This window comes from Telopea speciosissima, chromosome 9 (assembly GCF_018873765.1).
Source record: "Telopea speciosissima isolate NSW1024214 ecotype Mountain lineage chromosome 9, Tspe_v1, whole genome shotgun sequence".
NCBI lineage: Eukaryota > Viridiplantae > Streptophyta > Magnoliopsida > Proteales > Proteaceae > Telopea > Telopea speciosissima.
Window position 1 is genome coordinate 42601128 of NC_057924.1, and position 13880 is coordinate 42615007.

At 40.1% G+C, this 13880-nt stretch overlaps 1 protein-coding gene across 1 annotated transcript; it reads right to left on the reverse strand.

The window, feature by feature from the left end:
- Positions 1 to 586: 586 nt before the first annotated feature.
- On the reverse strand, positions 587 to 1288 carry LOC122638923. Its single transcript, XM_043831774.1, has 2 exons — positions 1059 to 1288; positions 587 to 1013 (listed from the first exon to the last, which is right to left on the reverse strand). Exons 1-2 carry the CDS (start codon positions 1286 to 1288, stop codon positions 587 to 589), a joined length of 657 nt encoding a protein of 218 aa, XP_043687709.1.
- Positions 1289 to 13880: the final 12592 nt, after the last annotated feature.

Sequence of the window (13880 nt, forward strand, 5' to 3'; positions counted from 1 at the left end):
TTCTGCACACATGACGTTTGCTCCATAGGCGGATAGCCAATCCATGCCTAGTATGACGTCAAAGTCCTTCATGTCAAACTTGATTAGTCAAGTGGTTAGCTTCTTCTCGCAAATTTCCACCAGACAGGGGTCGTAAACTTCCTTCAGGCTCACGACACTACCTGTTGGTGTGCTAACTACTAAGTCGTGCCCTATGTCCCTTGGTTGGATGGCCATCCTATCTGCAAAAGCACTGGAAACAAAGGAGTGGGATGCACTTGAGTTGAATAACACTCGTGCGGGGGCAAACAAGATGGTTAAGGTACCTAGGGTTTGTATAGAATAAGGATGCAATTAAATTTTCCGCATCCATTGGTTAATCCCTACAATTTAGCAGTGTTAGGCAGACATACCTGTCATCACCTCTGGATTCGCCTCTGCCTCTTCATTGGATCGGCGGGTATGCATTGTATCCGTGGTGTATACATTCCCTAGCCATGTGTCCTGCTTTGCGGCATACGTAGCATTTATTGGACAATGTAGTTGGGGAAGAGGCCTGGCTTGCTTGACTCATTGCAGGTCGGGATGGCAGAGTAGCAGTTGTCGCTTAGCTTGTAGTGGGCTGGGCAGGCCTGCTGTAAGTGGAGTAGAAAGGGGTTTGGCCCACATCTTGCCGTCGATATTGTGTTGGGTTGGGGCTCGAGCTAGCTCCTCGAAAAGCCTTGTTTGGCCATCCAAAATTCTGATAGTTGTTTGGCCTTTTGCCTGAACTAGGCAATGCTGTAGCCTCCTCCTTCAATCTGTCCTCCATAGTCTTCGCTTTGTCGACCATTTGAGTGTAGTCCTGAATGTCTAGGACCGACAGAATAGACCCGATCTCCAGTTTGAGTCCTTTTTCAAACTTCTTTATTTTGTTGGCTTCCTCTTTCATATGTTCCAGGGCAAAATGAAATAAATCTTCAAATTGTTGCTTGTAATCCAGCATGGTCTTTGATCCTTGCACGAGAGCAGACAACTCGGCTTCCTTCTTGTCTCTAAAACTCTCAGGGAAATAATTCTTAAAGAAGACCTCTTTAAACTGCTCCCAGGTGGGATTGGGATGAACCGCTTCCAAGTTAGGCTTTGTTGCCTTCCACCATGCTTCAGTCTCGTTTTCTAGCTGGTATCCAACACATATCAGTTTCTGCGCATCCATACATTCGAGCACGTCAAATGCTTTCTCCAAGGCGCTAATCCACCTTTCCGATTGCATTGCCTCAGAATTTAGTTTAGAGAACGCAGGCAGCTGGAGCTTCTTGAATCTCTCCATCACTTTAGCTGTGGAAATTTCCACCGCATGTTGAGGCATAGGTGGTGGTGGTGGTATTGCTCGCTGTTGCATCATGGCCGCGAACTATGTAGACATTTGGCCTGACAACTCCTATTGTTGCTGCATGGTTCGCATCATGGTGGTCATGATGCTATTCACCTCTCCAGCTGCCATATCTGGTTGAGGTGTAGCTGCAACGGTTGGGGCAGCCATCGGTACCGGATTTGGGATGACACATGGTACCCTCGGCGAAGTAACTAATACTTCAAAGTTCTAAGCTTCGGCTCCGTCCGGTAGCTCAACTTCTGGAACAAATCGAGGGCGTCTTCCACGATGACCACCCCTGTTGGATCTGGTGTTGACCATGAATGATTTTTGAAAGAAACTTTATGTTCAATATTCCCACATCCCTTAGCGAGAGAAAATTTTTTTTTTACCGTTTTAACTGTCACATGTATGCTATATCATTTTTATAGTTCTGGTGTACTAATATTAGCATTGCAACAAGGAGTAATAACTACCAAGGATGTTCCCAACTAGGTTGTCATTGCTAATAGTTTCATGTATGGAATGAGTTTTATGTCATGGTGTTTTATGCAAGATGACAGAACAAAGGTTCATATTAGAAAGCAACTATTTGGTCTATACCTGTACCTAACATGCGAGTCGCTCCAGTCTCTTTCCAGTCATAAAGGCTTGAATGTATAGGTATCCTAGATTACTCCTAACCTCGTCTGCTAAAGCAAGGTAAATGGCACAATCCTCTGCGCTACTAGTATCCACAAGTGCCAGGTAGACAATTAATTGCTTCACTTCCTGAGACTGAATCCCTTGGATCCACGTTAATCTCTTTCTTAGCCGCCTAATGTGGAGCATGTTGTTGGGTTCTCCAGGCCCGAACAACACAGTCTGACCCTATCATGGAGAAGTTTTGGCCATTAGGTTCCTATGGCTACCTTTTCTTAATAAATATACTTAACACTACAGGAACTAAAGCAACATAATTAGCAATCTTAAATGGAATAGCTCGAGGTTGTACACAAAACAACTGTTCTATTGAATCTAGCACACCACTTAGGTACAGACATGTGCAGTGAATAAGCTATCTATTTGTCCCTATGAGCTAGTGTGTTTTAGCCACGATCCGGCTAGACTATTGGCAAGGTATGACCTATATGCAGGGTAGGTATCATTAGTAGAGCCTAAATTCTTGTAATAACACAGCTGCTCACTACCATACATTCCTATGTACCTATGTTTGAGTTTCCACATACATCACCACACTGAAGTTCATACATCTAGGGCTATATACATTATTTATATATAAATATCCACACCCATAATAGGTTTTTTTTTTTTCGAGAGAAAAAAAAATTTTCCTTTTCATGCATTGCATTAGCTTGTTTATTCAATATATTGCTTGTCGTTGTCTAATTATTTGTTTATTATTATTATTATTATTATTATTACTATTATTATTATTATTATTATTATTATATATATATTTTTTAAATGTATTATTATATATATTTTTGTTGAGTTCATCCATATTAACTAGTTAAATGCTTTGAAGGACTCAATATACCTTTTTAATGCAAGACATCATAAGTCCATTCAAGAAAATTTTAATTTCTGCTGTTTTTCCATTCTCTGGGCCTTTGGCTCAATTGTCCGGTGCATCGCCCAGAGAATCGGGACACATTTTTTATTCAGTCCAAGAGTTCATTTCTTCTCTTCTCCTTTCATTTTGGGAGCTCTAAACCCCCAAGGCTATTGTTTGAGTTTAAAATAATACCACAAGCGTACGGGTCAATCGTAGCTACAGGTTGAACACGAGGAAGTCAACTTTGAATAAATTTCCACTTTTAACTAAGGCGAAGTGTACAACTTACCAAATATGGAAACAACCTATATATGGAAACTATCAATTATGGAAACTAGCAAATATAGAAGCAACTAAATCACCAAAGATAACAAATTAAAAATAGAGACTAGGGCACCCGCTAAGGGAATGGATGAATTAAAAGTAAGAAAGTCACTTGGGAATGGGTTCCACCATGAGAATTAGGGCAGATCAATGACTAGCATATTAGGGCAAATCATGCATACAGCCTAGGTCTATAAGATATGCGGCACGGCTTATATACGGCTAACATATCCTATGAAAATAGTGGTCATACAACATACAATGTAAACAAAAAAAAATACATGAACATAATGATGTCACAATGGATACGGCTAATGAACATGTATATAGTTCCCCTTGGAATGACATACAAGTTGTGGGCGGTCATCCATTGTAAGTCCAATATTGATCATGTTCATTAATCAAATAAACAATGCTAGCCATCAATTCTTTCTTCTCTCATGTTTTCACCCACTCCCAAGATGAGAGGTTTAGCTAGCCATGAAAGTAATAAAAAGGGAAGGAAGGATTGATGGAGAAAAAGACAGAAATTACTAAAACCAAAATTTATAAGAAGAAGAATTTACCTGATTTGAATAACTCCAATGAAGATGATTTCGTCACTTGAATCCCATCACTTGAAGCCGCATCCAATATTGAAGAACAAATTACCAAAGTGTATAATGAAAATTACACATATGATTGAAGGGATAAGAAAATAAAAATTATCCTAACAATGATTCTAAAAATTAAAATTACATATGATAATCTAATTACGTAAAATCTAAAAACTAAAAATAAAAAGAAGGGGATGAAATCGGATATAAGGAAGAGGGCTGCTGTCAACTAAAAAAGGAAAACTAAAATCTAGAAGGGAACTAAACAATATGAGAAAGAAAAAGAATTTCTGCTACTGTTGAGGGAATCCAAAAAAGGCTTGGTCGAGTACGGTCAAGCTATGGGATTTTATATGGGGGAGAGAGAGCTCGTGATAGGGAGACGGGAAGGAGATAAGAGAATTTGAGAGGCAGTGGGAGAGAGAAGAGATAGAAGCCGAGTGAATTTGAGAGAAAGTGAGAGAGAGAAGAGATACAAGCCGAGAGGGTTTAGGAGAGAGAGAATGGTCTCTTTTCTCTTTTCTTTATTATATTTTTTTATCCTAAATTCCAACTTCACTAGGAATCGTTCTTGGGCTATATCTTTTTATTCTGGGTCCATATGGAACTAACCTGAGAATTAAAGTTGCATCATTTTAAATTCCAGACGATATGAACCCAATATCTGATACCTTCTGAAAGATTCTTGATTCTTTAAAATTACCGTTATGCCCCTATACTTGATTTTTCTCTTTTCTTCTTCTTCTAAACTCGAATTGGCTCTAATCAAGTGAGTTCCGATATTGTGCATTGGAAAGCTAACCCGACTGAATTCCTCAACCTTGTAACTTGGCGTTTGGCGGTCCAATTAGACATGTATTCACCACTTTGACCAAAATACCCCTAAACCTGAAAAATGACAAAAAGTACCCGAGTAGCTCTGTTCAATGTGGTATAATGGATGCTTTATACCCTAAGATTTCACACATAAATGTGCTCATCAACTATGCTCAAGAGTGTTCATGGGCTACTCCACCATCATTTCCAAGCATCTAATCGATTCCACCCCGCACATACGCGTGCCCTAGGTGAGTTTTACTGCATTTTCCTTCCCATTTGCATTTCTGTTTTCATTTTCTTCTTTCTTTTTGTTTGGTTTCGGTTTATATGCCCTAACTCCATGTTCTTCTTCCTCTTGCTATGTTGCAGCCATGTCTTCAAGTGGCAAACATAGCACGGCAAGGAAGGCACTACCTGCAAACGCTTGCGGTCAGATCCATCGCCGCCATCACCATCGGGTGTGCCACCTCCATCTTTCGGAGATGATTCCTCATCCGAAGAACCCGAGTTTGATCGATACTAGTTCTCACGGTATGAGCATTCCCGTGATTGGGAGAGGTTCTCTTCCAAGAATATAGTGAATGGTAGGGTGGTGCAAGTAGAAGATTTCCACCAATTTGGGCTTTTTGCAAAGTTTAATGCCCTAGGTTGGGTACCGATGTTGTCCCCTACATTGCCTTGTTACCCGAACCTGGTTCGGTATTTTTATTGTAATCTCATATCGGCTTCTGGGGTATAAGGATTTGGTCTTGAGAGCAGAGTTAAAGGGGTGGACATGAATATCACTCCAACCACTTTGGCAGAAATTTTGGGGGTGCTGAACATTGGTGATCGATGTTATTACAAGCCTAGGGTTGACATTTCTGACATGTTTTCATTGGAAACTAGGAGGATGGTCTTTAAGACTCTGACTGGGGTCGAAAGGACTCCAAAATCTGAGGGGGATTACAAACCGACCATGAGGATCTTGAGTAGGTGCATCTCCTACAACATCTATCCCAAAGGTGGGAATCGGGGTAGCATTTCCATGTTACGGGCGTACATCACGTATTGTTTACTGAGGGCAGGCAAGGGAGATCCAGTGATCAACCTTCCTTATCTTCTTATGCAGGTTATGCTCTATCATGCCCAGAACCCTACTGATGGGAACCTACCATATGGGAGATTCCTTACCTAGATATTCCTGCACTTTGGGGTCTCTTTTGGTGGGGAATATGAGGGAGGTGATAGGTTGAAGCCTATCAGCAAAACCTCCATAAAGAAGATGAAGATGTTAGGGGAGCCAAAGAGTGATTCAGAGTTCGAGGAGGAGGAGATGGAGGAGGGAGATGAGGTAGCTGAGGGGGCTGGAGCTAGTGAGCAGGAGGGTGACCCAGTGGATCCGGGCACACAGTTTGGGGATCTCCCTACCTATGAGCCTAACGGAGCTTCTAGTTCATAGGTGCCACCTCAGGCACCAGAGTCTTGTGGTTGGGCAGACATAATGACTCAGTTCTAAGGTCTACACACTCAGCTTGCCTAGATGTCATCGAGGATGGACCAAGGTTTCACTTCTTTGGAGGGGAGAGTAGGTTCTGTCGAGTAGTGTCTAGATTTCTGGGACTCCCACTACCAGGTTGACTCATGATAGGCTCGGCCTCCACAAAAGTATGATCCTCCAGAGGAGTAGCTCCTCCATATTCAGTGTCTTGCTTAAGGACTATGTCTTTTATTTCAGCCCTACTTCTTGCTTCTTTATTTTTTTGTCGTGCTTTATGTAGTTCTTTATTTTTAGACTCTATCTTTTTTTTTTTTCTACTGGGTTGTAACTGGAAGTAGTACTTCCAATTGAAAATCAGATGTGGCGACCTTTGCCAAATTTCAAAACTTTATGGAATCTTATTTACTAGTGTTCTGTCTCCCCTCATGGTTTATTATGTACATCTTGTCGTATGTTAATTTAATTCTTATGTGTTTAGCTTCTTGCAAGTTGTTAACCTATTCCACTGTTTGTGAATGTAGAAAGAGCTTCTCGCTCTGATACCAAGCTCTGTCACACCCCAAACCACCCCCTGGGAGGATTAGGTAGGTGACCCGAATTGCGAAGCAGCAATCCGCCAAATCCCAAGGATCTAGAAGTTATTAATCCATTCACAAACACACACATCCACAATAATGAAAGATATAGATCACAAAGTGCTGTGAAAACTAATATTTACATTAAACATTAAAAACCAAAAAGAATATATACATAACCATCATTGTTCCAGTTCTCTCTCTCTCACATCAGCAGTAGTCCCAATCCTTTCCAACCAAGCTTTACAAAAGAATATAAACAGGGCAAGGCAACCCGAGCCCCAAAATAAAGCTATACAAAAGGGGATCCCTAACTACAACCAAAAAGAATCCCACGGTCAGAAGTAGAGTCAGCTGCCCACCCATCACGGGTCCTCATCAACTGTCACGAAAAAGACTAGCACCAGAGGTATGACCTCCATCCAGGTCCACACAAACATAGTCATAATAACCATGGCCCATCTCTGCAAGATGAGCCTCCCCACTATTGAAACATCCACCTGCAGGATCATCTAACAAAAGCATATACAAGAGAGTGTGAGCTCCACTGAGCCCGTGAATGAAACATAACCATGAATGCACATGCATGCACAACCAAATGAGTCTTACATGAAATGCAGTTCATTTTATTTATTAGCCACCTAACATCACAACTAAGGTAGGTAAAAGTGCTACTACAACCCCCAATACATGTATCCCTGGTGCGGGCTTTTAACCCCTTCCCGCAATAGACCCATTGAGTTGTCGGAGAGGACCGATCAGCTCCCGTATTAGTCACCAAGGTCAGCCCAACCAGCCCTCTAGTATTAATTTCTGAGGCACCCATCATCATTTTATTATACCATATTCCTTTTACTGGCTTTCATCCACATAATCACCTTTTCGGTGCAAAACATTTCTATTTCTTTTTTCTCTTTTTCTTTTTCTCGTGCCTTTCCTTTTGCTCTTTCATATAGGTTCTCTCACAGACATCTAACACCTTAACCCCAGTTGGCAAGGGTTCATAGCACTAGTTATGAGACTCTAGCCAATGCATTCTATATGGCATAGTATGAGTCGGGTGGTGTTAACCGCATCCCATTGTATGGGCTACCACATGCCTCATTTCTAAGTCGACTACGGCATTTAATCTAGTAGTTCATATACAAGAATCATTGAGCATTCTCATTATCCATCAGTTAAGTATTCAGTATTGAATAGAATATAAAGCAATTAAAATAAATGAACAGAGTAAACAACATTATTGTAATTGTCATGACTCGTTAGTCATGTTACATTTACACACACGGTATAATTTTACTCACCTTATTCTAGTCACGCTTGCTCAGCAGTCACCTCGGTCTTGGCCGGTATCTGACATTGCACCTCGAGTTTGGGGTCAAAACCTAGTTAATCAGATCATTAAAGTGTGTCAAACAAATATTAGAATTATATTAGTGTCCTAGAGTTGATCTAGGTTTAATTGGACTGACTCTCCATATATAGGTATTACCTAGAATTCTCTGGGTCTTGCACTGGGCTTTTGGGTCCATCTCCCGATACATCATCTAGAGATACAGGGTTCACCTATCTTAGTATTTTCATAGTATGGTCTGCCTATGCACGGCCCCACCAACCTCATAACTCAGTGCAAGGGTTCATAACCCAAGTGGGACTAGGTCTGTGCATGGTTTTTTGGCCCTATGGGGCCCACTTGAGCATCCAAGGTATGGATGACAGCAAGGACTAATGGGGAAGGGTATTTTAGTCATTTTCATCCTCCCCATGTTGTTCTAGGCCTGTTGGTGAAGGTCCAAAAAGAAGAATCCACATCTGAGCCCAAATAGCAACTTAGGGCGTTTCACTGGGCGTTTGGGTCAATCGCCCAGTGCATCTCCCAAAGCCTGTTTAACACAAGATTCAGCTTAGTTTCTTGGATTTTGCTGCAGGCCTAGCCATGATTTCGATCAGGGAAGTTAGTAGGATGTTCTTGGACCTAAAATAGAGCTAAATGGATTGGTCCTAATGGATTCAAGGTCAGGTTACCCATTTGGAAGCTAGGGTGAGCTCTGACAGCACAGCGAATGGCTGTCATGGCTGAGCTTAGACTTTGGATCCAGCCTTGGCTGCATGCAAGGCATGAATTACATGTATTTACTCAAAACAAGTTTGGCCTTTTGCTAAGGCATGAAGAAATCCCTTTGCATGCAGAGATCCATGCCCATACAGCATGATCTAGGTGCAAGTCTGCAGTGCAGCTCGTCTTAGAGACTGACTTCGATCTCTACTGCAGTAGCAGCATCAGATCAGTTCATTAAATGGTTAGATCTTGCATGCAATGTTCATGCATGCAAGATCCAGAGCTTTCCTAGGCATTCAGGTGGTGCTCTGAGCACTACTGGTCAGAGACACACCAGTCTGGCATGAGAACTGGAAACTAACATAATGGATAGCAGTGTATAGGGACTATAGTCATACCTCTGATCTTGTATGGAAGCTAAAACAAAGCCCAAATCAGCCTTGATCCCTTCTTCCTTCCTTCTCCTTCTCTTTCTTTCATTCTATTTCAGTAGAGGCAGCAAAACGAATGGGAGGGCTGGCCCCTCCTATTCATAGCTTGAAACCTCTTAAGTCTTGTTTGGCCATGGGTCCCTCCTTCCAAGAATACATTATTGAGTGCATTCTAGGTCATTCCAGCTGCACTGGTGGGGTCCACATGGTTCCAAAGGTGGGTAATGGTTTCTAAAACTCTCATCTACCTCTAGGGGGTATTCGTAGGCTGTATGCATGGTTCCCAAGTGTCTAGAGTCCAAAATACCAATGTTAGACACAGGCATTTCCGGCGTTGTCAATCGCCAAAGAATGGAATTTTGTTGTATTTGCCTCGGCTTGCACGGTTGAGCCTAACACTTGGGCACTCCACCAAAACCCCATCCAAGGTCAAATACACATCGAATAGGTATGCCCCCATGTATTTGGGTAGAGAGAGATTACCGAGTTAGAGTTGTACATCGTTGTGAGACGATGGGTCGAACCCATCTTCTCGCGTATCTGGATGACATCCTTGGAGGTTCTCCACTGACTTTAACCACAGGGGTGATACTCCATAATGTGTTTGGGTGATTGATCACGTGATGTGTGTCACACCCTACTCTCAATCACTAGGGTAGTGTGACTAGGATGCGCACATGCACCCCAACATCCACCAGGATCTCAGATGTAGTAGCTAGCTATCACAATCCCCACATAGCATAATTATAAATAGTGAGTGAATTATCCATAACAAACATTCATAATTCTCATTTAGGCATAAGTACTAAATATTCACAAATTATTACATCAAAGAAAGGTACTAAATGTAACAGTTGGGGACAAGCCCACCGAATACATCCAAACTGAAAAAATAAAGTCAATGCATCTTGAGGACCCTGTTCTCGGTTACTGTGCTCCATAAGCACACTCGTCACATCCATAGTCAGCTCCATGTCCCTCGGACTCTGGAACCCACCAGTCATCACCATGATCGACTACATGTTGGATGTAACGGTTATGTGTCCATCAAACCCAATTTAATTTGATTAAATTAAAATTTTTAATTTTATTTAATTATGTGCTTGTCATAATTGTATATTGCATATTCCCAATTCAAACCGTTTTGTTCACAACTACAGATAGATTTGGGCAATCTGTTCTATGGTTGCTATATTTTACATTCATACAATAGTGAGTGGACCAAAATGAAAATATAGACACATTTCGTGTTGAACATGATCCACGGGGATTCTCGATATTCACCTTCAAGTTGTAGTTGCAACGAGAATCTCTGGTAGTTATTTTCTCTTTACTTGAGAGACACTTGCCATTTTATTTATGTTCTGTACATTTGTGGTGTATCAATGGTTGATGTCTACCAAAAGGACTGAATATATATCAGGTGCTCGGTGTGTACAATGTAAATTGTTATGGATGTGATGCTCAATAAAGTTTCCATTGCCCGTAAAAGGAGAACACCAAACAGAGAGTGAGCGGATTTGATTGTGCCAAATCCAAGGCCTTGGTATTTTGTAAAGTGTTTGCAAAGAGTATTTTATTTTATTAATAAAAAGTTAAATGTAATTTGAAAAAGAGTTTTCAAAGAGTTTTATGGCCAATCAAAGTCCTCCATACTCTCGTGATAAATTATAATGAACCGGAATTGTGGCGGTGACATTTATTCCATGGTTATAATGGCCCATTATAGGTGTTAGTAGTGTAGGGAGAAAATGTAATAAAATTACGTACCGCAAGGGATTTTTCAGGTTATGCCCTTGTAGGATCGTCCTTTACTGTGATTTTGGATAAGTTTTATCCTTATGTGCAATTTAAGATAATCTTATAGGCTACCCTTTAGGATCACACCACTTGGTTAGATCTGGACCGTAGGTTTGCCACCTCCTCAATTAAGTCTCTCTATATATAAAGAAACCTAAGGCCAAAGATGATTGATGATAATAGAGAAAAAATCATTAGAACAATTTGCACAAAATTGTGAGAGAGCTTAGAGGGAGAAAAAAGAGAGTCTTCTTCTTCCTCAAGCACCATTGGCCATTGGAGGTGAAACAAGCTTGGGAGATCTTCTTCAAGTGTTGCATTCCTTTAGAGGAACACACCATTTGAGTATTCTAGGTGACCTTGCTCTCCCCTTGAGGTTAGTGCATTAATATGTTTATTGAGATCTTTGCATGCTCATAAAATTTTGTGCTTACATAAGAATCTCATCGCTTTCGCCACCACTAACAATTGGTATCAGTGCATAGGTTCTTCATTAAACACATGTCAAAATCAACTTGCAATCTTCTTCTTCTTCTTCTTCTTCTTCCTCCATTATTGTGTTTTGAGTTTCATGAATTTTGAGTATTGTACACAAATTTCGAAGTTGACAATATATGAAACGAAGGAGAAGAGGTCACACCAGCTGGAACCATCGGCCGGCAACCGCGCCTGCTGGCCAGCTTATCAGCAGGTGTGGGGCGGCCGATCATGCTCAGGTGCAGCCCTGCATGCGTAGGCAGCAGCCTGCTGTCGTGCGCCGCATGGGCAGCAGCCCTTGCATCTCAAAAAAAAAAAAAAAAAAAAAAAGGTCCATGGGGGTTGGGGAAGATGGTGATTTTTGAAATTTTTTATGTGTATGTGATGTAGATTTGAAAAGTTCATCTTCTTCATGTCAAATTCCATCTTGTAAGCTCCATTAATGGAGTTCTAGTTGAAGCTATTTTAATGGAGATTTCTTGAAGATGCTCTAATTGTGTTTTGAACACAATAGGACTTTTAGCAAAGTTTCCTAATTAGATTAGGAAAGTTGGATTTGTGAGCAAGATTGCCTAATTAGATTAGGGAACGTGTATTTGAATTAATTTTCTATTTTGGATAGGAATCTAAATCTAATTAAATTGTTCACAATATAATGAGAATTTAAAAGGAGTGGGATTCTGATTTCCTATTTGGAATCAAACTCTAACTATTTTCTCTCATGAATGGAAATTGATTTTAAATAGAAATCCTAACTTGATTAGGAAAGTCCAAATTAAAATAAGATTCTATTTAATTGCAAATTGACCAATGGGACCCACTTTATTAATACATGGGTTGGACCCATGGGACCCACACGAACCAAATTGTAAATAAATAAAAAATATTTTGAATGACATATATGCAAATTTTATTTTTTAATTTAAGGTTCCACTTGGCGTAATTAATTGAGAACTGATTGGACATTGAGTTTTATGAGAAAATTAAAGAAATTTCGGAATAGTTCTTGAAATTGTGTAATTGAACAAGTATGTGTGAAATTACAATTTTCCCTCATTGCATTTTATTATGAGATAATTTAGAGAATGCAATGCTTTCTTGAGTACATGCCTACCTATCATGTATAGATTGCATATCCAAGTGTTGGGTATTAAAGTTGATACTTGAATCATTTTTAAAGAATTAAAAGTGGGATTATGAGATTCATGTGGTACTAGCACTTTGATTTTGAGTAATTGATCTAACCATTTGTTTTGTAGCATGGAATGGTCATGGGATTAAGTTTGTGATGGTTGTTTTATATTTATGTCATTTCTTAATTTCCCCCCTCTCTTCTTACCTCATTCTAAATGGTTGTATCCCCCTTGGGCCACCCTATAATTGGAGGATTGGTTTCCCAAGGTTTTCTAAATGGTTGTAAAACTTTTATCTTTATTTTTAAATTCATGAGATGTAATTTAATTTTGAAGTCCAATTGATGTAACCGCATGTAGACATGAGATGATCTTTGAGATGAAAGAAGAGGAACGTGACTTCAAGGAAGACAAATTTTCGAGTGGGAGCTTCTCAAGTTTCAAGGAGTTGAAGACCTTCATGAATCCCATGACCATACCATAATATTACTTACTTTATTTGCTTTATATGGTTTGCTACATATTAGTACATAGGGTAATATTTGCTTGTGCGCGTTACTAAATGCATGTGATGTATGATGGTTAGGAGTAACATGGTTAATGCGTAATAATGTTAAAATTACCTTATTGCCCTCGACTAAGTAAAGCAAGTAATAATTCGGGAATCTTTAACTATTAGAATCCCGTGGCCTCCTATCTCAATGAGAGAACGGACTATCCATAGACTACTTTGGAAACTCTGAAAGGCTAATTAACCTTAGTGATCAATGGATAAGTGGCATCCTCCCATCTCCGACGTGATAGAAACAATCATAGTAAATAGGTATAGCCTGAGTGTCAGCATTACCTAAGAGCCATGAATTGTTTTGAAGAGATAGGTACCTACTTGACTTGAGTGGGTAGTGAACTCCGAAAGACTAAGCTGTCACTCAGGTGGCAAAAGTATATTGGAGGTCAACCCTTATATTAGAGTATTGACAGTAAAGTATATACATAGTAAACTCCGAAAGGCTAAGCCATGCATATTAAAGGCTTAGAAGTCTCCAATTCACATTTTCGACTGAGAGGGATGTTTATTTTGTGAGTTACCATTGGAATGTGATGCATATTTCCTTAATTATTTCGATGGTATGGTTGCTAATTAATTGCTTATGTGACGACCCAAACCTGGGATAAGGGTAAGAGTACAACCCTCGCGGACGGTGATCTTACGATCGATTTCTTAACTTAGCATGTGTCTAAAAGTTGCCTGAAATTTTATTTATTTATTATTATTAGCATACAAACATGCCACC